The sequence below is a fragment of the Arachis hypogaea genome, chromosome 11 (assembly GCF_003086295.3).
Source record: "Arachis hypogaea cultivar Tifrunner chromosome 11, arahy.Tifrunner.gnm2.J5K5, whole genome shotgun sequence".
NCBI classification, from domain to species: domain Eukaryota; kingdom Viridiplantae; phylum Streptophyta; class Magnoliopsida; order Fabales; family Fabaceae; genus Arachis; species Arachis hypogaea.
This window is the reverse complement of record NC_092046.1, coordinates 53,371,227-53,397,050: the sequence shown is the minus strand read 5'-3', so window position 1 is coordinate 53,397,050 and position 25,824 is coordinate 53,371,227. Positions and strand designations below refer to the sequence as shown.

Below are 25,824 nucleotides of genomic sequence, written 5' to 3'. Positions count from 1 at the left end.
TCTGAGATTGAATGACTGTGACGAACTTCAAACTCGTGAGTGCTGGGCGTAGTGACAGACGCAAAAGGAGGGTGAATCCTATTCCAGTATGATCGAGAACCTCAGATGATTAGCCGTGCTGTGACAGAGCATTTGGACCATTTTCACAAGAGGATGGGATGCAGCCATTGACAAGGGTGATGCCTCCAGACGATTAGCCATGCAGTGACAGTGCATCGGACCATTTTTCAGAGAGGATAAAAAGTAGCCATTGACAACGGTGATGGCCTTACATAAAGCCAGCCATGGAAAGGAGTAAGACTGATTGGATGAAGACAGCAGGAAAGCAGAGGTTCAGAGGAACAAACGCCTCTCTATACCTTTATCTGAAATTCTCACCAATGATATACATAAGTATTTCTATCTTTACTCTCTGTTTATTTTATTATATATTTTTGAAAACTCCATAACTATTTGATATCCGCCTGACTGAGATCTACAAGGTGACCATAGCTTGCTTCATACCAACAATCTCCGTGGGATCGACCCTTACTCACGTAAGGTTTATTACTTGGACGACCCAGTGCACTTGCTGGTTAGTTGTATCGAAGTTGTGAATGAAAAACAATTTATTAAGACGTGCGTACAGAGTTTTTGCTGCCGTTGCCTGAGATCACAATTTCGTGCACCAAGTTTTTGGCGCCGTTGCCGGGGATTGTTCGAGTTTGGACAACTGACGGTTCATCTTGTTGCTCAAATTAGGTAATTTTCTTCTTATTTTGTTTTCAAAAAGTTTTCAAAAAAAAAAATTTTTTTTCAAAAGTCTTTCAAAAAATTTCTCATCTGTTTTCAAAAATTATTCTAAAATTTTTTAAGAATGAATTCTAGTGTTTCATGAAACATGTTGAAGCCTGGCTGGCTGTAAAGCCATGTCTAATTCTTTTGGATAGGGGCTTCCAACCATCAGCATAGAGGCAAGTTAATTGGAATGTCAGATGTGGCATGTCTGAGTTACATACTAAAGCTTGGCTGGCTATTAAGCCATGCCTAACCCTCAGATTAAAGTTTTAGACTAAGAGTACACGATTCCTGGAATTCATATTAAAAATTTTGGAATCCTTATTTTTCTTTTTCATATAATTTTTGAAAAATCCAAAAAAATCATAAAATAAAAAAAATCAAAAATATTTTGTGTTTCTTGTTTGAGTCTTGAGTCAATTTCAAGTTTGGTGTCAATTGCATATTCATTTTGCATTTTTCGAAAAAAAATCATGCATTCATAGTGTTCTTCATGATCTTCAAGTTGTTCTTCGTAAGTCTTCTTGTTTGATCTTGATGTTTTCTTGTTTTGTGTATTTTCTTGTTTCTCATGTGCATTTTTGCATCCATAGAGTCTAAGCATTAAAGATTTCTAAGTTTGGTGTCTTGCATGTTTTCTTTGCATTAAAAATTTTTCAAAAATAAGTTCTTGATGTTCATCATGATCTTCAAAGTGTTCTTGGTATTCATCTTGACATTCATAGTGTTCTTGCATGCATTCCTTGTTTTGATCCAAAAAGAAAAGAGAAAAATATGAAAATGATGTTTTAATTTTTTTCTCTCTCATCATAAAAATTCAAAAAAAAAAAAATATCTTCCCCTTTTTCTCTCTCAAAATTTCAAAAATTAGAATTGACTTTTTCAAAAATTTTTAAAATCTAGTTGTTTTTATGAGTCAAATCAAATTTTCAATTTAAAAATCTTATCTTTTCAAAATCTTTTTCAAAAATCAAATCTTTTTCATTTTTCTTATCTATTTTCGAAAATTTTTAAAAATATTTTTCAAAAATATTTTTCTTATCTTTATCTCCTAATTTTCGAAAATAACATCATCAATTAATGTTTTGATTCAAAAATTTCAAGTTTGTTACTTACTTGTTAAGAAAGATTCAAACTTTAAATTCTAGAATCATATTTTGTGATTTCTTGTGAATCAAGTCATTAATTATGATTTTAAAAATCAAATCTTTTTCAAAACTAATTTCAATCATATCTTTTCAAAAATATCTTTTTATCTTATCTTTTTCAAAATCATATCTTTTTCAAAAATTTGATTTCAAAATATCTTTTCTAACTTCTTATCTTCTTATCTTTTCAAAATTTGTTTCAACTAACTAACTAACTTTTTGTTTGTCTCTTATCTTTTTCAAAACTACCTAACTAACCCTCTCTCTCTAATTTTCGAAAATATCTCCCTCTTTTTTCAAAATTTCTTTTTAATTAACTAATTATTTTAATTACTAACCTTTTTCAAAAACTATTTTCGAAAATCACTAACTCTTTTTCAAAAATTATTTTCGAAAATCCCCTTTCTCTCTCATCTCATTCTATTCATTTATTCATCTACTAACACTTCTCTTCATCTCACATCTCTGCTCTCCTCACCCTTGTGTTTCTTTCTTTACATTACATTCTTTTCTTATTCTTTTCTTCTACTCACACAGGGACCTCTATACTGTGGTAAAAAGGACCCCTATTATTATTGTTTTTCTGTCCCTCTTTTTCATATGAGCAGGAGCAAGGACAAGAATATTCTTATTGAAGCAAATCCAGAACCTGAAAGGACTCTGAAGAGGAAACTAAGAGAAGCTAAATTACAACAATCCAGCAAGCACCTTTCAGAAATTTTCGAACAAGAAGAGGAGATGGCAGCCGAAAATAATAATAATGCAAGGAGGATGCTTGGTGACTTTACTGCACCTAATTCCAATTTACATGGAAGAAGCATCTCCATCCCTACCATTGGAGCAAACAATTTTGAGCTGAAACCTTAATTAGTTTCTCTGATGTAGCAAAACTGCAAGTTTCATGGACTTCCATCTGAAGATCCTTTTCAGTTCTTAACTGAATTTTTGCAGATCTGTGATACTGTTAAGACTAATGGAGTAGATCCTGAAGTCTACAGGCTCATACTTTTCCCTTTTGCTGTAAGAGACAGAGCTAGAGTGTGGTTGGACTCTCAACCCAAAGATAGCCTGAACTCTTGGGATAAGCTGGTCACAGCTTTCTTAGCCAAGTTCTTTCCTCCTCAAAAGCTGAGCAAGCTTAGAGTGGATGTTCAAACCTTCAGACAGGAAGAAGGTGAATCCCTCTATGAAGCTTGGGAGAGATACAAGCAACTGACCAAAAAGTATCCTTCTGACATGCTTTCAGAATGGACCATCCTGGATATATTCTACGATGGTCTGTCTGAATTAGCTAAGATGTCATTGGATACTTCTGCAGGTGGATCTATTCACCTAAAGAAAACGCCTGCAGAAGCTCAAGAACTCATTGATATGGTTGCTAATAACCAGTTCATGTACACTTCTGAGAGGAATCCTGTGAGCAATGGGACGCCTCAGAAGAAGGGAGTTCTTGAAATTGATACTCTGAATGCCATATTGGCTCAGAATAAAATATTGACTCAGCAAGTCAATATGATTTCTCAGAGTCTGAATGGAATGCAAGCTGCACCCAACAGTACTCAAGAGGCTTCTTATGAAGAAGAAGCTTATGATCCTGAGAACCCTGCAATAGCAGAGGTGAATTACATGGGTGAACCATATGGAAACACCTATAATCCCTCATGGAGAAATCACCCAAATCTCTCATGGAAGGATCAAAAGCCTCAACAAGGCTTTAATAATGGTAGAAGAAACAGGTTTAGCAATAGCAAGCCTTTTCCATCATCCACTCAGCAACAGACAGAGAACTCTGAACAAAATACTTCTAATTTAGCAAACTTAGTCTCTGATCTATCTAAGGCCACTGTAAGTTTCATGAATGAAACAAGGTCCTCAATTAAAAATTTGGAGGCACAAGTAGGCCAGCTGAGTAAAAGGATCACTGAAATCCCTCCTAGTACTCTCCCAGGCAATACAGAAGAAAATCCAAAAGGAGAGTGCAAGGCCATTGAATTAACCATCATGGCCGAACCCACAAGAGAGGAGAAGGACATGAATCCCAAGGAGGAAGACCTCCTGGGACGTCCAGTGATCAATAAGGAGCTTCCCTCTGAGGAACCAAAGGAATCTGAGACTCATCTAGAGACCATAGAGATTCCATTGAACCTCCTTATGCCATTCATGAGCTCTGATGAGTATTCTTCTTCTGAAGAGAATGAAGATGTTACTGAAGAGCAAGTTGCCAAGTTCCTTGGTGCAATCATGAAGCTGAATACCAATTTATTTGGTATTGAGACTTGGAAAGATGAACCTCCCTTGTTCACCAATAAACTAAATGCATTGGATCAACTGAGATTGCCTCAGAAGAAACAGGATCCTGGAAAGTTCCTGTTACCTTGTACCATAGGCACCATGACCTTTGAGAAGGCTCTGTGTGACCTTGGTTCAGGGATAAACCTCATGCCCCTCTCTGTAATAGAGAAACTGGGAATCTTTGGGGTGCAAGCTGCTAAAATATCATTAGAGATGGCAGACAATTCAAGAAAACAGGCTTATGGACAAGTAGAGGACGTGTTAGTAAAGGTTGAAGGCCTTTACATCCCTGCTGATTTCATAGTCGTATATACTGGGAAGGATGAGGATGAATCCATCATCCTTGGAAGACCCTTCCTAGCCACAGCAAGAGCTGTGATTGATGTTGACAGAGGCAAATTAGTCCTTCAATTGAATGGGGACTCCTTTGAGTTTAAAACTCAAGGACATCCTTCTGTAAACATGGAAAAGAGGCACAGTAAGCTTCTCTCAAAACAGAGTCAACCAGAGCCCCCACAGTCAAACTCTAAGTTTGGTGTTGGGAGGCCACAACCAAACTCTAAGTTTGGTGTTGAACTCCCATATCCAAACTCTAAGTTTGGTGTTGGGGAGTTTCAACAATGCTCTGAACATCTGTGAGGCTCCATGAGAGCCTACTGTCAAGCTATTGACATTAAAGAAGCGCTTGTTGGGAGGCAACCCAATTTTTATTTATCTAATTTTTATTTTCATTGTTTTTCATGTTTTATTAGGTCCATGATCATGTGGAGTCACAAAATAAATATAAAAATTGAAAACGGAATAAAAAACAGCAGAAAAAAAATCACACCCTGGAGGAAGACCTTACTGGCGTTTAAACGCCAGTAAGAAGCATTTGGCTGGCGTTCAACGCCAGAACAGAGCATGGTTCTGGCGCTGAACGCCCAAAATGGGCAGCATCTGGGCGTTTGAGCGCCAGAATTGCACCCTGGAGAAGAGCTGGCGCTGAACGCCCAGAACAAGCATAGTTTTGGCGTTCAACGCCAGAAATGGGCAACAAATGGGCGTTCAACGCTCAGAACAAGCACCAATCTGGCGTTGAACGCCCAGAGTTGTGTGCAAGGGTATATTGCATGCCTAATTTGGTGCAAGGTTATAAATCCTTGAACACCTCAGGATCTGTGGACCCCACAGGATCACCTCAGGATCTGTGAACCCCACAGGATCCCCACCTACCTCCACTCACTTCTTCTCACCCCTCTTTCACACAATCCCATAAACACTCTTCCCCAAAACTCTTCACCAATCACCTCAATCTCTCTTCCCTATCACTACTTCACCACTCACATCCATCCACTCTTCCCCATAAACCTACCTCATAAACCCCACCTACCTTCAAAATTCAAAATCAATTTCCCACCCAAAACCCACCCTTATGGCCGAACCTTACCCCCCCTCCCTTCCCTATATAAGCCCTCCATTCTTCCTCATTTTCACACAACACAACCCTCTCTTCTCTTCTTGGCCGAATACACCTTTTCCTCCTCTCCTTCATATTTTCTTCTTCTTCTTCTTCATCTATTCTTTCTTCTCTTGCTCGAGGGCGAGTAATATTCTAAGTTTGGTGTGGTAAAAGCATAAGCTTTTTGTTTTTCCATTACCATTGATGGCACCTAAGACCGGAGAATCCTCTAGAAAAGGGAAAGGAAAGACAAAAGCTTCCACCTCCGAGTCATGGGAGATGGAAAGGTTCATCTCCAAAGCTCATCAAGACCACTTCTATGATGTTGTGGCCAAGAAGAAAGTGATCCCCGAGGTCCCTTTCAAGCTCAAGAGAAATGAGTATCCGGAGATCCGACATGAAATCCAAAGAAGAGGTTGGGAAGTTCTAACAAACCCCATCCAACAAGTCGGCATCCTAATGGTTCAAGAGTTCTATGCCAATGCATGGATCACTAAGAACCATGATCAAAGTAAGAACCCGAATCCAAAGAATTATATTACAATGGTTCGGGGAAAATACTTAGATTTGAGTCCGGAAAATGTGAGGTTGGCATTCAACTTGCCTATGATGCAAGGAGATGCACGCCCCTACACTAGAAGGGTCAACTTTAATCAAAGGTTGGACCAAGTCCTCATGGACATATGTGTGGAAGGAGCTCAATGGAAGATTGACTCCAAAGGCAAGCCGGTTCAACTAAGAAGATTGGTCCTCAAGCCTGTAGCTAGAGGATGATTAGAGTTCATCCAACGCTCCATCATCCCCACTAGCAACCGATCTGAAGTTACTGTGGATCGGGCCATTATGATTCATAGCATCATGATTGGAGAGGAAGTAGAAGTTCATGAAGTCATCTCCCTTGAACTCTACAAAATAGCCGAAAAGTCCTCTCCCTGGGCAAGGCTAGCTTTTCCTCATCTTATTTGCCATCTATGTTACTTAGCTGGAGCTTCCATAGAAGGAGACATTCCCATTGAGGAAAAGAAGCCCATCACTAAGAAAAGGATGGAGCAAGTAAGAGAGCCCATTCATGGATCTCAAGAGATGCATGAAGCTCATCACCATGAGATCCCGGAGATGCCTCAAATGCATCTTCCTCCACAAAACTATTGGGAGCAAATCAACACCTCCCTAGGAGAATTAAGTTCCAACATGGGACAATTAAGGGTGGAACATCAAGAGCACTCTATCATCCTTCATGAAATTAGAGAAGATCAAAAAGCAATGAGGGAGGAGCAACAAAGACAAGGAAGAGACATAGAAGAGCTCAAAAACATCATTGGTTCCTCAAGAAGGAAACGCCACCATCACTAAGGTGGACTCATTCCTTGTTCTTACATTCTCTGTTTTTCGTTCTCTATGTTAAGTGCTTATCTAAGTTTGTGTCTTATTACATGATCATTAGTAATTAGTAACTATGTCTTAAAGTTATGAATGTCCTATGAATCCATCACCTCTCTTAAATGAAAAATGTTTTAATTCAAAAGAACAAGAAGTACATGAGTTTCGAATTTATCTTTGAACTTAGTTTAATTATTTTGATGTGGTGACAATGCTTCTTGTTTTCTGAATGAATGCTTGAACAGTGCATATGTCTTTTGAAGTTGTTGTTCATGAATGTTAAATATGTTGGCTCTTGAAAGAATGATGACAAGGAGACATGTTATTTGATAATCTGAAAAATCATAAAAATGATTCTTGAAGCAAGAAAAAGCAGTGAATACAAAAGCTTGCAGAAAAAAATAGCGAAAAAAAAGAGAGAAAAAAGAGAGAAAAAGCAAGCAGAAAAAGCCAAAAGCTCTTAAAACCAAGAGGCAAGAGCAAAAAGTCAGTAACCCATAAAACCAAAAGGCAAGGGTAAATAAAAAGGATCCCAAGGCTTTGAGCGTCAGTCGATAGGAGGGCCTAAAGGAATAAAATCCTGGCCTAAGCGGCTAAACCAAGCTGTCCTAACCATGTGCTTGTGGCGTGAAGGTGTCAAGTGAAAACTTGAGACTGAGCAGTTAAAGTCAAGGTCCAAAGCAAAAAAAGAGTGTGCTTAAGAACCCTGGACACCTCTAATTGGGGAGTTTAGCAAAGCTGAGTCACAATCTGAAAAAGGTTCACCCAGTTATGTATCTGTGGCATTTATGTATCCGGTGGTAATACTGGAAAACAAAGTGCTTAGGGCCATGGCCAAGACTCATAAAGTAGCTGTGTTCAAGAATCAACATACTGAACTAGGAGAATCAATAACACTATCTGAACTCTGAGTTCCTATAGATGCCAATCATTCTGAACCTCAATGGATAAAGTGAGATGCCAAAACTATTCAAGAGGCAAAAAGCTACAAGTCCCGCTCATCTGATTGGAGCTATGTTTCATTGATAGTTTGGAATTTATAGTATATTCTCTTCTTTTTATCCTATTTTATTTTCAGTTACTTGGGGACAAGCAACAATTTAAGTTTGGTGTTGTGATGAGCGAATAATTTATACGCTTTTTGGCATTGTTTTTAGTATGTTTTTAGTAGAATCTAGTTACTTTTAGGGATGTTTTCATTAGTTTTTATGTTAAATTCACATTTCTGGACTTTACTATGAGTTTGTGTGTTTTTCTATGAATTCAGGTGTTTTCTGGCTGAAATTGAGGGACTTGAGCAAAAATCAGATTCAGAGGTTGAAGAAGGACTGCTGATGCTGTTGGATTCTGACCTCCCTGCACTCAAAGTGGATTTTTTGGAGCTACAGAACTCAAAATGGCGCGCTTTTAATTGCGTTGGAAAGTAGACATCCAGGGCTTTCCAGCAATATATAATAGTCCATACTTTGGCCGAGTTTAGATGACGTAAAAGGGCGTTGAACGCCAGTTCTACGCTGCTGTCTGGAGTTAAACGCCAGAAACACGTCACAAGCCAGAGTTGAACGCCAGAAATACGTTACAAACTGGCGTTCAACTCCAAGATTGACCTCTACACGTGTAACATTCAAGCTCAGCCCAAGCACACACCAAGTGGGCCCCGGAAGTGGATTTATGCATCAATTACTTACTTCTGTAAACCCTAGTAACTAGTTTAGTATAAATAGGACTTTTTACTATTGTATTAGACATCTTTGATCAGTTTTATTCTACTTAGACTTTCATGGGGGCTGGCCATTCGGCCATGCCTGGACCATTATCACTTATGTATTTTCATACGGTAGAGTTTCTGCACTCCATAGATTAAGGTGTGGAGCTCTGCTGTTCCTCAAAGATTAATGCAAAGTACTACTGTTTTCTATTCAATTCAACTTATTCCGCTTCTAAGATATTCATTCGCACTTCAACCTGAATGTGATGAACATGACAATCATCATCATTCCCCCACGAACGCGTGCCTGACAACCACTTCCGTTCTACCTTAGATTGAATGAGTATCTCTTGGATCTCTTAATCAGAATCTTCGTGGTATAAGCTAGATTGATGGCGGCATTCATGAGAGTCCGGAAAGTCTAAACCTTGTCTGTGGTATTCCGAGTAGGACTCTGAGATTGAATGACTGTGACGAACTTCAAACTCGTGAGTGCTGGGCGTAGTGACAGACGCAAAAGGAGGGTGAATCCTATTCTAGTATGATCGAGAACCTCAGATGATTAGCTGTGCTGTGACAGAGCATTTGGACCATTTTCACAAGAGGATGGGATGCAGCCATTGACAAGGGTGATGCCTCCAGACGATTAGCCATGCAGTGACAGTGCATTGGACCATTTTCCAAAGAGGATAAAAAGTAGCCATTGACAACGGTGATGTCCTTACATAAAGCCAGCCATGGAAAGGAGTAAGACTGATTGGATGAAGACAGCAGGAAAGTAGAGGTTCAGAGGAACAAACGCATCTCTATACCTTTATCTGAAATTCTCACCAATGATATACATAAGTATTTCTATCTTTACTCTCTGTTTATTTTATTATATATTTTTGAAAACTCCATAACTATTTTATATCCACCTGACTGAGATCTACAAGGTGACCATAGCTTGTTTCATACCAACAATCTCCGTGGGATCGACCCTTACTCACGTAAGGTTTATTACTTGGACGACCCAGTGCACTTGCTGGTTAGTTGTATCGAAGTTGTGAATGAAAAACAATTTATTAAGACGTGCGTACAGAGTTTTTGCTGCCGTTGCCTGAGATCACAATTTTGTGCACCACTAAGTCAGAGAGGCTCTGCTTAGAATTCTCTGTCTGTTGTTCAGAAGGTGATGGAGAAGGCTTGCTATTGCCAAACCTATTTCTCCCACCATTATTATTATTGAAGCTTTGATTAGGCTTCTGTTGATCCTTCCATGAGAAATTAGGATGATTCCTCCATGAAAGATTGTAAGTGTTTCCATAGGATTCTCCCATGTAATTCACTTCTTCCATTGAAGTTGGAAGTTGGTGCAGTAAAGTCACCAAGCACCTTCCTTGCATCTCCACTATTGTTGTTGGGTTCGGCTGCCATGTCTACCTCTTTTTCAAAAATTTCTGTCAGGTCCTCTCTGGAGTATTGTGCTTTAGCTTCTCTTAGCTTCCTCTTCAGAGTCCTTTCAGGTTCAGGATCAGTTTCAACAAGAATGTCTTTATCTCTGTTTCTGCTCATACGAAAAAGAAGAGAACAGAAAAAGAAGAAGAATCCTCTATGTCACAATATAGAGATTTCTTTATGTGAGTAGAAGAGTAGAAGAATGAGGTAGAGAGAGAATGAAGAGAATTCGAACACAGAGAGAAGGAGAGGGTTCGAATTTTAATCAGAATAGAAGTGTTAGTAATTAAATAAAATAAATAGAAGGAGATGAGAGAGAGAAGAATTTCGAATTTTAAAAAGAGGGAGAAGGAAAATATTTTTATTTTTTATTTTATTTATGAGTTAGAATTCGAATTTATTAAAAAAATAAAATAAAATTAGAATTTAAAACAATTAGTTAAAAAAAGAATTTTGAAAAAATTGTTAGTGGTTTTCGAAAATTAGAGAGAGAGAAAAATGGTTAGGTGGTTTTGAAAAAGATAAGAAATAGTAAAACAAACAAAGAGTCAATTAGTTAATTGAAAAAGATTTGAAAATTAATTTTGAAAAGATAAGAAGTTAGAAAAGGATTTTGAAATTAAATTTTGAAAAAGATATGATTGAAATCTATTTTGAAAAAGATTTGAAAAGGAAATTAAAAAGATTTGATTTTTGAAAATAAAGTTGATTACTTGACTAACAAGAAACTAAAAGATATGATTCTAGAATTTAAAGATTGATCCTTTCTTAATAGGCAAGTAACAACTTGAAAATTTTTTGACTCAAAACATTAAATGTTAGCAATAATTTTGAAAATATGAAATAAAATAAGAAAAAGATTTTGAAAATTAATTTTAGAATTTTCGAAAAACATGAAAGAAAAATGAAAAAGATTTCATTTTGAAAAAGATTTGAAAAGATAGAATTTTTAATTTGAAATTATGACTTGACTAATAAGAAACAACTAAACTAAAAAAAATTTGGCTATATTAATCTAGAATTTCGAAATTTATGAGTAAAATAAGGGAAATATATTATTTTTTATTTTTGAATTTTTAATAAGGAGAGAGAAAAACATCAAAATGAAACAAAACATAAAAAATTAAGATCAAAACAACTAATGCATGCAAGAACACTTTGAATGTTAAGATGAACACCAAGAACACTTTGAAGATCATGATGAACATCAAGAACATATTTTTTAAAAAATTTTAAGAAAATAAAGACATGCAAGACACCAAACTTAAAAATTTTTAAACTTTAGACACTAATAATTCTAAAATGCATATGAAAAATAAGAAAAGGCACAAAACAAGAAAAATTAAAGATCAAACAAGGAAAATCATCAAGAACAATTTGAAGATCAATGAAGAACACATGATGAATTTTCGAAAATTTTAAGAAAATTTAAAAAGATGCAAATGACACCGAACTTAAAATTTGACACTAGACTCAAACAAGAAACATAAAATTTTTGGTTTTTATGGTTTTATTAATTTTTTTGTATTTTTCGAAAACTATATTATTATTATTTTTTTATTTTTTTTTTTGAATTTTTTGAAAATAAAAATAAAAAGCTAAAACATAAAATAAAATTACCTAATCTAAGCAACAAGATGAACCGTCAGTTGTCCAAACTCGAACAATCCCCGATAACGGTGCCAAAAACTTGGTGTGGGAAATCGTGATTCACACTTTTCACATCTCCGCACAACTAACCAGCAAGTGCACTGTGTTGTCCAAGTAATACCTTATGTGAGCAAGGGTCGATCCCACGGAGATTGTCGGCTTGAAGCAAGCTATGGTCATCTTGTAAATTTCAGTCAGGCGGATTCAAATGGTTATAAGGTTTTGATAATTAAAAGAAATAAAACATAAAATAAGATAAGGGTACTTATGTAGTTCATTGGTGGGAATTTCAGATAAGCGTCTGGAGATGCTTTGTTGCTTCTGAACCTCTGCTTTCCTATTGTCTTCTTCCAACCATGCGTTACTTCCTTCCATGGCAAGCTGTAGGATCTTCTCAGTGAAAATGGTCCTCTACGATTTCTGCATGGCTAATCAACTGTCATATTTCTCATCTCGGATAAAAAATACCAGGTACAGCTACCGCATGGCTAATCATCTGTCGGTTCCCGCTAGCGTCGGAATAGGATCCATTGATCCTTTTGCACACTGTCACTTGTGCCCAACATTCGTAGGTTTGAAGCTCGTCACAATCATCCCTTCCCAGATCCTACTCGGAATACCACAGACAAGGTTTAGACTTTCCGGATCCCAAAAATGCTACCAATTGGTTCTAGCCTATACCACGAAGATACTAATCTCACGGACTCGATCCGTGTATTAGATATCCAAGAGATACGCACTCAAGTTGTCGCCCAATGACTACGTTGAGCTCAGATAGAACGGAAGTGGTTGTCAGTCACACGTTCATAAAATTGAGAATAATGATGAGTGTCACGGATGATATCATTCTCCAGATTGAAGTACAAGTGAGTATCTTAGAGAAGAAGTAGGCGTGAATTGAATAGAAAAATAATAGTACTTGCATTAATTCATGAAGAACAACAGAGCTTCACACCTTAATCTATGGGGTGTAGAAACTCCACCGTAGAAAATACATAAGTGAAAAAAGTCTAGGCATGGCCGTGAGGCCAGCCTCCAAAACGTGATGTGATGATAAAGTATGCGAATACAATAGTAAAAAGTGCTATTTATACTAAATTAGCTACTAGGGATTATAGAAAATAAGTAACTAAGTGCAGATAGTGCAGAAATCCACTTCCAGGGCCCACTTGGTGTGTGCTTGGGCTGAGCATTGAAGCTTTCACATGCATAGGCTGTTCTTGGAGTTAAACGCCAGCTTGGGTGCCAGTTTGGGCGTTTAACTCCAACTCTGGTGCCAGTTTGGGCATTTTACGCCAGAAAGTTTTAGGCTGGCTTTGGACGCCAGTTTGGGCCATCAAATCTCGGGCAAAGTATAGACTATTATATATTTCTGGAAAGCTCATGATCTCTAATTTCCAACGCAATTAATAGTATGCCAATTGGGCTTCTGTAGCTCCAGAAAATCTACTTCGAGTGTAGGAGGGTCAGAATCCAACAGCATCTGCAGTCTTTTTTCAGCCTCTGAATCAGATTTTTGCTCAGGTCCCTCAATTTCAGCCAGAAAATACCTGAAATCATAGAAAAACACACAAACTCATAGTAAAGTCCAGAAATGTGATTTTTGAATAAAAACTAATAAAAATATAATAAAAAGTAACTAAAACATACTAAAAACTATGTAAAAACAATGCCAAAAAGGGTATAAATTATCCGCTCATCAATAATCCCTCTACCACACCAAACACATGGTCCTCATGGGGAAAGGCCATCGGGAAACCCCCACTCAAGGAAAATCCACTTGGAGATCTACCATCTTGAAGACGAGGAGCCTCCTCAAACAGCAGAGATATTAGGCCTAGTCCATGGTCAACGGAATCGACTAGAACAGCTGGAGCACAAGGCTGAACGACAACGGAAAGCAGAGCGGGAACTACAAAGAGAAGTAAGACGACGAAGGGAGCTATAAAAAAAACTCTTGATGTTGGAGGCCTACCTTCGAAACCGAAGTAATCAAACAGATCGAGAAGAAAGCCCCCTAGGTGGAGAAGACCCATTCATAGAAGAGATTATGCGGGCTAAAGTTCTTAGGAACTTCAAAACCCAATATGGATCTCTATGACGGGATGACCAATCCAAGACATCATCTCATCAACTTTAAAAGCCGGATGTACCTAGCTGACGCCTCCGACGCCACCCGTTGCAAAGCTTTCCTGACCACTTTGAGCAAAGCAGCAATGAAGTGGTTTGATAACTTATCCTTAGGTCGGTAACTAGCTTCGATGACCTGGCAAGGAAGTTTTTGACCAGATTCTCCATTCAATAGGATAAAAAAACACACCCCAAGCTTGTTAGAAGTTAAACAAGAGGTCAGAAAAACCCTTTGAGATTACATTGAAAGGTTCAACAAGGCATGCTTGGAGATTCAAAATCTACCCACTGAAGCTGTGATCAAGGGCTTAGTCAATGGCCTTAGAGAGTCATTCTCTCAGTCAATATCCAAGCGGCACCCAGTTTCTCTGAATGAAGTCCAAGAAAGAGCAGAGAAGTACATTAACATGGAGGAGAATTCCCGACTGAGGGAACCTTTCCCACGACCCAATCTGCCCTATCTACCTCGAGAAAAGGAAAAAGAACCCAAAAAAAGGAAGAACCAAACCCAGAAAAGCTTCGAAGATATCATAATTACACTCCCCTTAAAGTCTCTTTAGTGGACATTTATAGGGAAATATGCCACACAGAGAAGCTCCCACCTCCTCGTCCAATCAAGCACAAGAAGGCAGGAAGTCAGACAGAATACTGTGAGTACCGTAAGCTCTACAAACATTCCACCAACGAATGTTACGACTTGAAAAATGTCATAGAAAAGCTCGCCAAAGAAGGCCGGCTAGACAGGTACTTGGTCGATAGATCAGGCAACCCGAGGAAGAGAAGGAGGGAAGACGAGGAAGGACGACAAGAGCGTCCACCTCAGACCCCAAAGAGACATATACACATGATCAATAGAGGGTTTGCTGGAGAAGGAATGTCAAAATCATCACGAAAAAGGCATCTCAATGAGGTATACTAAGTCAGGAAGGAAAATAGACTACCCGACTTACCTACCATCTCGTTCATTAAAGATGACGCCCAAGGGATAACACCTGGGCATGATGATCCTGTAGTGATAACAATGATTCTCGCGAATGCAAACCTCTATAGAACCTTGATAGACCAGGGTAGCTTTGCGGACATCCTATTTAAACCTGCCTTCGACAAACTTGGGTTGGAAGAAAAAGACCTAAAAGCCTATCCAGACAACCTCTTTGGATTAGGAGATATGCCAATCCGATCCCTTGGGTATATCTCCTTATACACCACCTTTAGAAACGGTGCAAGGTCGAAGACATTAAGCATCATTTATATTGTGGTTGATGTAACCTTGGCATACAATGCCTTAGTAGGTCGGACCACCTTGAATTGACTTGCAACAATTGTCTCGACACCCCACCTTTGTATGAAGTTTCCCACAGCGGAAGGAATTGCCACTATTAAGGGGACCAAAAGCTAGCAAGTAAATTCTACAATGAAAGCCTTAATTTAAAAGGCAGTTCTGGGGGCAAAGAGGTCAACACAATTGAACTGGGAGGAGTCCGAACTCGAGAAGAATTGCGACCCCAACCTGGAGGCAAGGCAGAGGAAGTACAAATCGGAGACCACCCCGATAAAACAACAAATATCGGCACTAACCTGGAGAAAAACTTGAAGGAACAGCTCATTGAACTATTAAGGAATAATTCCGACCTCTTCGCCTGGAAAGCCTCCAACATGCCTGGCATAGATGCCAACCTGATGTCCCTTAAACTCGCAGTATACCCGGACTCCCGACTTATTCAAAAAAAGCGTCGGAAGCTCAGACCAGAAAGGACACAGGTCGTGGAGGAGCAAGTACAAGCCTTACTGGAAGCAGGATTCATAAATCATAAGGGAAATAAATTATCCATTGTGGCTAGCTAACGTCGTTTTGGTCAAGAAACAAAACAGAAAGTGGAGGATGTGTGTAGACTGCACCGACCTCAACAAAGCTTGTCCCAAGGACCCATACCATTTCCCTAGCATTGACGCTCTGGTTGACTCAGCCTTAGGCTACCGATATCTATCCTTTTAGACGCTTACTCATGATACAACCAAATACCGATGTACAAGCCAGATCAGGAAAAAACCTCCTTCAAAAATCTAAAAGCAAACTATTGCTATATAGTAATGCCTTTTAGGTTAAAAAATGTGGGGGCTACATACCAGTGACTAATGAACAAAGTATTTTCCTCTCACCTGAAAAAACTCATGGAAGCTGTACGTAGACGACATGCTTGTCAAAACCAAAGAGAATGCAATATTGTTGTCCGATCTCTCTGAGGTACTCTCCATAATAAGGAAGCATGAGATGTGGTTGAACCCCTCAAAATGTACCTTCGCAGTAGAAGCAAGAAAGTTATTGGGCTTCATCTTAACCCAAAGAAGTATAGAAGCAAAACCAGACAAATATCAGGCTATACTCAACATGAAGAGTCCGACTTGTGTTAAAGAGGTCCAACAATTCAATGGAAGGTTGGCAACTCTATCCCGATTCCTAGCCAGAGTAGCTCTGAAATCACTTCCCTTATACTCAATCCTAAGAAAAGGGAAGCAATTTGAGTGGACCCCAGAATGTGAGCAAGCCTTTCAGGACTTCAAGGCATTTCTAGGACAGTCCACCATACTTACCCGACCTATCAAAGGGGAAGAGCTTGTGCTGTACTTGGTAGTAGGAAGCTGAGCTATAGCATCATCCCTGATCCGAGAAGATGAAAAGGGTCAGCAACCTATCTATTTCGTCAGCAAAGCCCTATAGAGGGCAGAGTTGAACTATCGAAAGATAGAAAAGTTTGCTTATGCCCTTATCCTCACATCTCGAAGACTCCGACCTTACTTCCAGGCTCATACCATCAAAGTCCGCACTAATCAATCAATGAAACATATTTTACAAAAGATGGACTTGACAGGTCAGATGCTACAATGGGCTGTAGAACTATCCGAGTTCGACCTAAAGTACGAAGCTCAGACTTTAATTAGGTCACAATATCTTACTTACTTTGTCGCTGAGTACACAGAAAGCCCAGGAGATCCAACTACATGGAGCCTATATGTAGATGGGTCATCAAACAAAGCCAAAAGTGAGGCAGGTGTCATTTTAAAAAGTGATCAAGGGACTCGGATAGAACTCTCCCTAAGGTTCGAGTTTCCTACTTCTAACAACCAAGCAGAGTACGAGGCCTTACTCGCTGGCTTGAAGCTGGCCAAAGAAGTCGGGGAAGAAAGATTGATAGTGTTCAGCGACTCGCAAGTAATAACTTTGCAAATTAACGGCACCTATAAAGCCAATGATCCCACTATGAAGAAGTACTTAGACGAAGGCCGAGAGCAACTGACACACTTTTTAGAAGGAGAGATCCGACATATAGCCCGGGAATCCAATGCCCAAGCTGTTGCCCTCTTCAAATTAGCCAGCACCATGCCATGAGGCAACAATGGAAGTCTTATTTAGGAGACTCTGCAAACACCATCAATATCAAAATAGGAGGATAATTCAGAGGTATTGACTATATCCAATCAAAATCTAGGATGGATGACTCCTTGCAACTACCTCAAATTTGACGTCCTCTCCAAGAATGAAAAAGAAGCCAAAAGGCTCGTAAAAGAGGTGTAAAATTACACATTGGTCTACAATATTCTATACAAAAGAGGAATCTCAACACCCATCTTGAAATGCGTTCCGACCTCCAATACGAAGGAAGTCTTAGAGAATGTACACAGTGGTATATGTGAAAATCATTTGGGAGCTCAGTCACTGGCCAAAAAGGTGATCCGAGCTGGCTTATTTTGGCCGACCTTACAAAGGCAAGCGACTGAGTTTGTTAAGAAGTTCCCACCTTGCCAAAAACATGCCAACTTCCACATCGCGCCACCTAAGGAGCTTATCAGCGTTACTTCACCATGGCTATTTGCAAAATGGGGTCTCGATATGCTCGGACTATTTCCACAAGCATCAGGACAGTCAAACACCTCATAGTAATAATTGATTATTTCACCAAATGGATTGAAGCAAAGCCCTTAGCAACTATTACCGCCCAGAGAAGTTGGAAACTTTTGTATAAGAATATTGTCACAAGGTTTGGAGTTCTCCACTCCATCACCACGGACAATGGGACTCAATTCACCGACTCAACCTTCAGGAACCTGGTGGCCAACCTAAAAATAAAACATCAGTTCACATCAGTAGAGCACCCCTATGAAGCCGCCAACAAAGTTATACTGTCGGGTTAAAATGTAGATTACAAGATGCGAAAGGGCTTGGGCTGACGAGCTCCCTCAAGTCTTGTGGGCATATCGGACCACCCCACATTCTACAACGGGGAGTCACCCTTCCGACTTACTTATGGTATGGAAGTAATGATTCCCATAGAAGTAACTGAAGAATCACCTAGAGTCATATTCTACAACGAAAGAGCTAACTTTCAGGCACAAAAAGAAGAGCTCGATCTTCCCCCCAAAATCCGAGAAAGAGCCCGGATTAAGGAAGAAGCTCTAAAGCAAAGGATGGCTTTAAGATACAATCAAAAGGTGATCAAGAGGACCTTCACCACCAACGACCTAATCCTGATACGAAATGACATCAGAGTATAGAAATCAGGAGAAGGCAAACTGGCTGCTAATTGGAAGGGACCTTACAAAACAATCGAGTTCTTAAGCAAAGGTTACTACAAAGTATCCGACCTCCAAGGGCGAGAGCTCCCGAGGTCTTGGCATGCATGTAACCTAAGAAAATATTATAGCTAGACAACAAAACTTATGCACTGGTGTACTCTTTTTCCCCGGTTCTAGGGTTTTTTAACGTTGCACCATCACAGGGGTTACGGGTACTCAAACCCCTAGTACATAGATTTGTGTAAAGGAATTTTTTCTTTTTGACTATAATAAAAATTCCTACTTCTTTCTTCAAAGGTTTTCTAGTAAAAATGCATTAATTTAAGCTTGACAAATCACAAAAATCATTGCCCGGCCCAAGATTATCGGCAAGATGAAGCAACGAGGTATAAATTAATGTAAGAAGTTATATAAACAACTCGTGAAAGAAGACCTCAATCATAAGGCCGAGTAAAAATGAGCTGTAGAAGTAACTTAACAAAGACCGACTACTCGAAGTCAGGACTATGAAAGGAAACTCATAACCTAACAAAGTTGCCGGAATCTAAAATCAAGAAAACTATACAAAACCTAGCTTGATTTAAAAAGTAGAAAGGTTCTTAAAGAAGGTAGCTTGAAACTACTTTCATAAAGTTGTTAAAAAAGCAACTAAAACAAAAAAGAAAGCTACTTTATATAGATTGTGGAGAAAGCAAAATATATAGTAAAGTGTTCAGAGAACCTATCAACTATTATAAAATTAAGTGTTATAAGGACCCACAAGTCGGGACCTTCCAAACATCCAAGACAAAGTAAAGAGAATTTAAGATTCCTCCACAAGAAGTTGATTGAGATCCTCGCCCGTAGCAGCATCTTTTCCCTTGACAGGAGAGGATGAAGGAAGCACAAAAACTGGCACCGCTGGAATAGCAGTGGAAGGTGAAGGAGAGGGCTCCACATTGACGACCTCGGGCTGAACCTTGGGTCGAACCTCAGAAGCTTAACCAACCTGGGGAGCAGAAGTCTTCAGATTGAGAGGAGGCCCCTCATCCTCATCAGGGGCCGACACTATCTTCCCATCAACAACAATGTTGTCTTGGCCGAGCAAGAAAAGATCTAGGTCGGGAGAAAGAACTCGGACTTGGGCTTTCAAATTTTCAAACATCTCGTCCATCCCCACAACCACATTTTCTTGAAGGGCAGCTGATAAACCCATATTTCATGAGTTCTTTTGTGCTTAATTAGAGTGATTTATTTAACTCTTCACCTACTTATTCACATTAATTGCATAGTTTTACTTTCTCTTCCTTATTATGTCATATAATGAAAAAACATATTTCCTAAGCTTTAAAAATTAATTATTTTAATTACCTTTATTTCCATTTGATGCCGTGATTAGTGTGTTGAGTAGTTTCAGATTTTCTAAGGCAGAACAACTTAAAGGATGAAAAAGGAAACATGCTAGAATGGAAGGAGGAAGCAAAACGGAGCTTTAAAGAAACTGGTGTTCACGCGATCGCATGGATGATGCGATCGCGTGCCAAGCACGAATCAACAGCGATGCGGCCGCATGACTGACACGACCCCGCGCCTTGAGTAGAGCGCACATGACGCGGTCGCATGACTGACGCGACCGCATGACCCACGCGGACGCGTGACAGAGGCCACGCATCAGAAATTACAGAATACGCCCCCAGCGAATTCTGAAGCCCTTTTTGGCCCAGATCCAAGTACAGACAGCATAGACCAGAGGTTATAAAGTGTGGGAATGCTTCCATTCAAATGGAGCTCGCATATTTTCATCTTTCAATGATTTAGATTTAGTTGAGAGGGAGATCTTCTCTCTCTCTCTTTTAGGATTTAGGATTTCTTCTTGTTTTGAGAGTAACTCTGGATCCAGGTTTAATGTTCTTTTAGTTTTTACTTCTATTTATTTATTCCAACATTTGAATTAATTATTATAATTTGATCTAAGAATTCTTTCGTGTTACAGATAGTTATTTGAATTAATGATATTTGAGGTATTTTCAGTTCATGATTGTTCTCTTTGACTTAAGTTATCATTGCTTTCCATCTAAGGATATTTTTATTATTATTCCAGTAATTTTACTTTTTCTTTCCTTTTAGTTCTGGTTAAGAATTTAGTAACTCAACAGTTATTAAACTCAACATAATTGATACTCGTTATCTTGCTAATTGAGCTGAACTTAAATAATCCCAACCTTCTCTTAGGAAATAATTAGGACTCAAAGGTCAACTTAATTAGTCCCTTGACTTTCCTTTGCTCTGGTAAAGGTTGACCAAGTGGAGTTTAGATTCAACTTTCATTATTGTTGAGAGAGATAACTATGTTGGACCTCTAATTTCTCTACCTTTCTAAAAGTTGCTTTACAGTTATTATTTATCTTTAATTGCCATTTAATTCACTCGTCAATTAAATTGCTTGCTTCTCACCTTCTAAACCCCAATTACAACCCTTATAACCAATAATAAGAACATACTTCCTCACGGTTCCTTGAGAAGACGACCCGAGGTTCGAATACTCGGTTAACAATTTTTAAAAGGGTTTGTTACTTGTGACACCCAACACGTTTGTATGAAGGGATTTTTGCCGGTTTAGAAACTATATCTACAACGCAACCTGATGAGCGGATAATTTATACGCTTTTTGACATTGTTTTTTGTATGTTTTTAGTAGTATCTAGTTACTTTTAGGGATGTTTTCATTAGTTTTTATGTTAAATTCACATTTCGGGACTTTACTATGAGTTTGTGTATTTTTTTGTGATTTCAGGTATTTTCTGGCTGAAATTGAGGGACTTGAGCAAAAATCAGATTCAGAGGTTGAAGAAGGACTGCTGATGCTGTTAGATTCTGACCTCCCTGCACTCAAAGTGGATTTTCTGGAGCTACAGAACTCGGAATGGCGCGCTTCCAATTGCGTTGGAAATTAGACTTCCAGGGCTTTCCAGCAATGTATAATAGTTCATACTTTGGCCAAGAATAGATGATGCAAACTGGCGTTCAACACCAGCTTTCTGCCCAAATCTGGCGTCCAGCGCCAGAAAAGGAGCCAAAACCAGAGTTGAACGCCCAAACTGGTACAAAAGCTGGCGTTCAACTCCAAGAAGGACCTCTACACGTGCAACACTCAAGCTCAGCCCAAGCACACACCAAGTGGGCCCCGGAAGTGGATTTATGCATCAATTACTTACTTCTGTAAACCCTAGTAGCTAGTTTATTATAAATAGGACCTTTTACTATTGTATTAGACATCTTTGGTCTCAGTTTTAATCCATTATTCATCTTAGGAGACTATTGATCATGCTTTAGGGGGCTGGCCATCTCGGCCATGCCTGGACCTTTCACTTATGTATTTTCAACGGTATAGTTTCTACACTCCATAGATTAAGGTGTGGAGCTCTGCTGTTCCTCAAAGATTAATGCAAAGTACTACTGTTTTCTATTCAATTCATCTTGTTTCGCTTCTAAGATATCCATTCGCACCCAAGAACGTGATGAAGGTGATGATTATGTGTGACGCTCATCACCATTCTCCCCTATGAACACGTGCCTGACAAACACTTCCGTTCTACATGAAATAAGCTAGAATGAATATCTCTTAGATCTCTTAAACGGAATCTTCGTGGTGTACGCTAGAATGATGGCGGCATTCAAGAGAATCCGGAAAGTCGAAACCTTGTCTGTGGTATTCCGAGTAGGATTCAATGATTGAATGACTGTGACGAGCTCCTAACTCGCGATTGCAGGGCGTTAGTGACAGACGCAAAAGGATAGTAAATCCTATTCCAGCATGATCGAGAACCGACAGATGAATAGCCGTGCCGTGACAGGGTGCGTGAGCATATTATTCACTGAGAGGATAAGATGAAGCCATTGGCAAGGGTGATGCCTCCAGACGATTAGCCATGCCGTGACAGGGCATTGGATCATTTTCCCGAGAGATGACCGAAAGTAGCCATTGACAGTGGTGATGTATCACAGAAAGCCAGCCATGGAAAGGAGTAAGACTGATTGGATGAAGATAGCAGGAAAGCAGAGGTTCAGAGGAACGAAAAGCATCTCCATTCACTTATCTGAAATTCCTACCAATGATTTACATAAGTACCTCTATCCCTATTCTATTATTTATTATTCGAAAACATCATTATCAATTTATATCTGCCTGACTGAGATTTGCAAGGTGACCATAGTTTGCTTCATACCAACAATCTCCGTGGGATTCGACCCTTACTCACGTAAGGTATTACTTGGACGACCCAGTGCACTTGCTGGTTAGTTGTATCGAAGTTATGACAAATTATGAATGTGTAATCACGATTACGCATACCAAGTTGCTCACGTGCCAGGAATAGTTTGAGCCTGGACATCACAATTTCGTGCACCAAGTTTTTGGCGCCGTTGCCGGAGATTGTTCGAGTATGGACAACTGACGGTTCATCTTGTTGCTCAGATTAGGTAATTTTCTTTTTGTTTTGTTTTCAAAAATTTTTCAAAAACCTTTCAAAAATTTCTCATCTGTTTTCGAAAAAAAAATTTTAAAATAAAAATATTTTCAAAAATATATTTTTCTTCATAATTTTTAAGAATGAATTCTAGTGTTTCATGAAGCATGTTGAAGCCTGGCTAGCTGTAAAGCCATATCCAAACCCCTTTGGGATTGGTCTTCAACTAATCACCTCAGTGGAGCCATGCCCAATCCTTCTGGATAGGGTATGTTAGGCGTGTCATGTCTGAGTTACATACTAAAGCTTGGCTGGCTATTAAGTCATGCCTGACCCTTTGATTGGAGCTTTAGAGCATAAGATTCCTGGAATTCATATTAAAAATTTTGGAATCCTTATTTTTCTTTTTCAAAATAATTTTTTGAAAAATATAAAATAAAAAGACAAAAAATTTAGAAAATCACAAAAAATCAAAAATATTTCATGTTTCTTGTTTGAGTCTTGAGTCATGTTATAAGTTTGGTGTCAATTGCATGTGCATCTTGCATTTTTCGAAAATTTCATGCATTCATAGTGTTCTTCATGATCTTCAAGTTGTTCTTGGTAAAGTCTTCTTGTTTGATCTTGATGATTTTTTGTTTTGTGTTGTTTAGTGTTTTTCATATGCATTCTTGAATTCTTAGTGTCTAAGCATTAAAGAATTCTAAGTTTGGTGTCTTGCATGTTTTCTTTGCATTAAATTTTTTTCAAAAATATGTTCTTGGTGTTCATCTTGACATTCAAAGTGTTCTTGGTGTTCATCTTGACATTCATAACATTCTTGCATGCATTCATTGTTTTAATCTAAAATCTTCATGCATTGCATCACTTTCATTGTTTTTCTCTCTCATCATAAAAATTCAAAAAAAAAATATATTTCCCTCTTTTCTCTCATCAAATTCGAAAATGAAGTTTGACTTTTTCAAAAATTTTTAAAAATCTAGTTGTTTTTATAAGTCAAATCAAATTTTCAATTTAAAAATCTCATCATTTTCAAAATCTTTTTCAAAAATCAAATCTTTTTCAAATTTCTTAGTTATTTTCGAAAATTCCAAAAATATTTTTCAAAAATATTTTTCTTATTTTTATATCAAATTTTCGAAAATAACATCACAAATTAATGTTTTGATTCAAAAATTTCAAGTTTGTTACTTGCTTGTTAAGAAAGATTCAAACTTTAAGTTCTAGAATCATATCTTGTGATTTCTTGTGAATCAAGTCATTAATTGTGATTTTAAAAATCAAATCTTTTTCAAAAAACTAATTTCAATCATATCTTTTTTAAAAAAATATCTTCTTATCTTATCTTTTTCAAAATATGATTTCAAAATATCTTTTCTAACTTCCTAACTTCTCTCATCTTTTCAAAATTTGTTTCAACTAACTAACTAACTTTTTGTTTGTTTCTTATCTTTTTCAAAACCACCTAACTAACTCTCTCTCTCTCTAATTTTCGAAAATATCCTCCCTCTTTTTCAAAAATTTCATTTTAATTAACTAATTATTTTTATTTTTTATTTCAAAATTTTTCGAAAATTACTAACCTTTTTCAAAAACTATTTTCGAAAATCACTAACCCTTTTTCAAAAATTATTTTCGAAAATTCTCCCTCTCCCATCTTATTCTATTTATTTATTCATCTACTAACATCTCATCTCACATCTCTACCCTCCTCACAGTTGTGTTTCTTCCACTACATTACATTCTTTATCTCCCTCTTTTCTTCCACTCACAAAGGGATCCCTATACTGTGGTATAAAGGAAATCTATTATTATTATTTTTTCTGTGCCCTCTTCTTTGTCATATGAGCAGGAGCAAGGACAAGAACATTCTTGTTGAAGCAGATCCAGAACCTGAAAGGACCCTGAAAAGAAAATTAAGAGAAGCTAAATTACAACAATCCAGAGATAACCTTTCAGAAATCTTCGAACAGGAAAAGGAGATGGCAGCCGAAAATAATAATAATGCAAGGAGGATGCTTGGTGACTTTACTGCACCTAATTCCAATTTACATGGAAGAAGCATCTCTATTCCTGCCATTGGAGCAAACAACTTTGAGCTGAAACCTCAATTAGTTTCTCTGATGCAGCAGAACTGCAAGTTTCATGGACTTCCATCTGAAGATCCTTTTCAGTTCTTAACTGAATTCTTGTAGATCTGTGATACAGTTAAGACTAATGGAGTAGATCCTGAAGTCTACAGGCTCATGCTTTTCCCTTTTGCTGTAAGAGACAGAGCTAGAGTGTGGTTGGATTCTCAACCCAAGGATAGCCTGAACTCTTGGGATAAGCTGGTCAAGGCTTTCTTAGCTAAGTTCTTTCCTCCTTAAAAGCTGAGCAAGCTAGAGTGGATGTTCAAATCTTCAGACAGAAAGAAGGTGAATCCCTCTATGAAGCTTGGGAGAGATACAAAGGACTGACCAAAAAGTGTCCTTCTGACATGCTTTCAGAATGGACCATCCTGGATATATTCTATGATGGTTTATCTGAGTTATCAAAGATGTCATTGGATACTTCTGCAGGTGGATCCATTCACCTAAAGAAAATGCCTGCAGAAGCTCAAGAACTCATTGACATGGTTGCAAATAACCAGTTCATTTACACTTCTGAAAAGAATCCTGTGAATAATGGGACGCCTATGAAGAAGGGAGTTCTTGAGATTGATACTCTGAATGCCATATTGGCTCAGAAATATTGACTCAGCAAGTCAATATGATTTCTCAGAGTCTGAATGAAATGCAAGCTGCATCCAACAGTACTCAAGAGGCATCTTCTGAAGAAGAAGCTTATGATCCTGAGAACCCT

General features: G+C 38.3%; 1 protein-coding gene and 2 non-coding genes across 3 annotated transcripts; 1 reads left to right on the top strand and 2 right to left on the bottom strand.

The window, feature by feature from the left end:
* Positions 1-3,059: 3,059 nt before the first annotated feature.
* On the bottom strand, positions 3,060-3,167 carry LOC112725532 (small nucleolar RNA R71). Its single transcript, XR_003164635.1, has one exon. It is a non-coding gene; the product is annotated as a small nucleolar RNA R71 (small nucleolar RNA).
* Positions 3,168-16,820: 13,653 nt separating this feature from the next.
* Positions 16,821-17,351, top strand: LOC140176118 (uncharacterized). Its single transcript, XM_072206000.1, has one exon. The coding sequence runs from the start codon at positions 16,821-16,823 to the stop codon at positions 17,349-17,351; it is 531 nt and encodes a 176-aa protein (XP_072062101.1).
* Positions 17,352-25,358: 8,007 nt separating this feature from the next.
* Positions 25,359-25,465, bottom strand: LOC112726127 (small nucleolar RNA R71). Its single transcript, XR_003165193.1, has one exon. It is a non-coding gene; the product is annotated as a small nucleolar RNA R71 (small nucleolar RNA).
* Between the last annotated feature and the right edge of the window lie 359 nt (positions 25,466-25,824).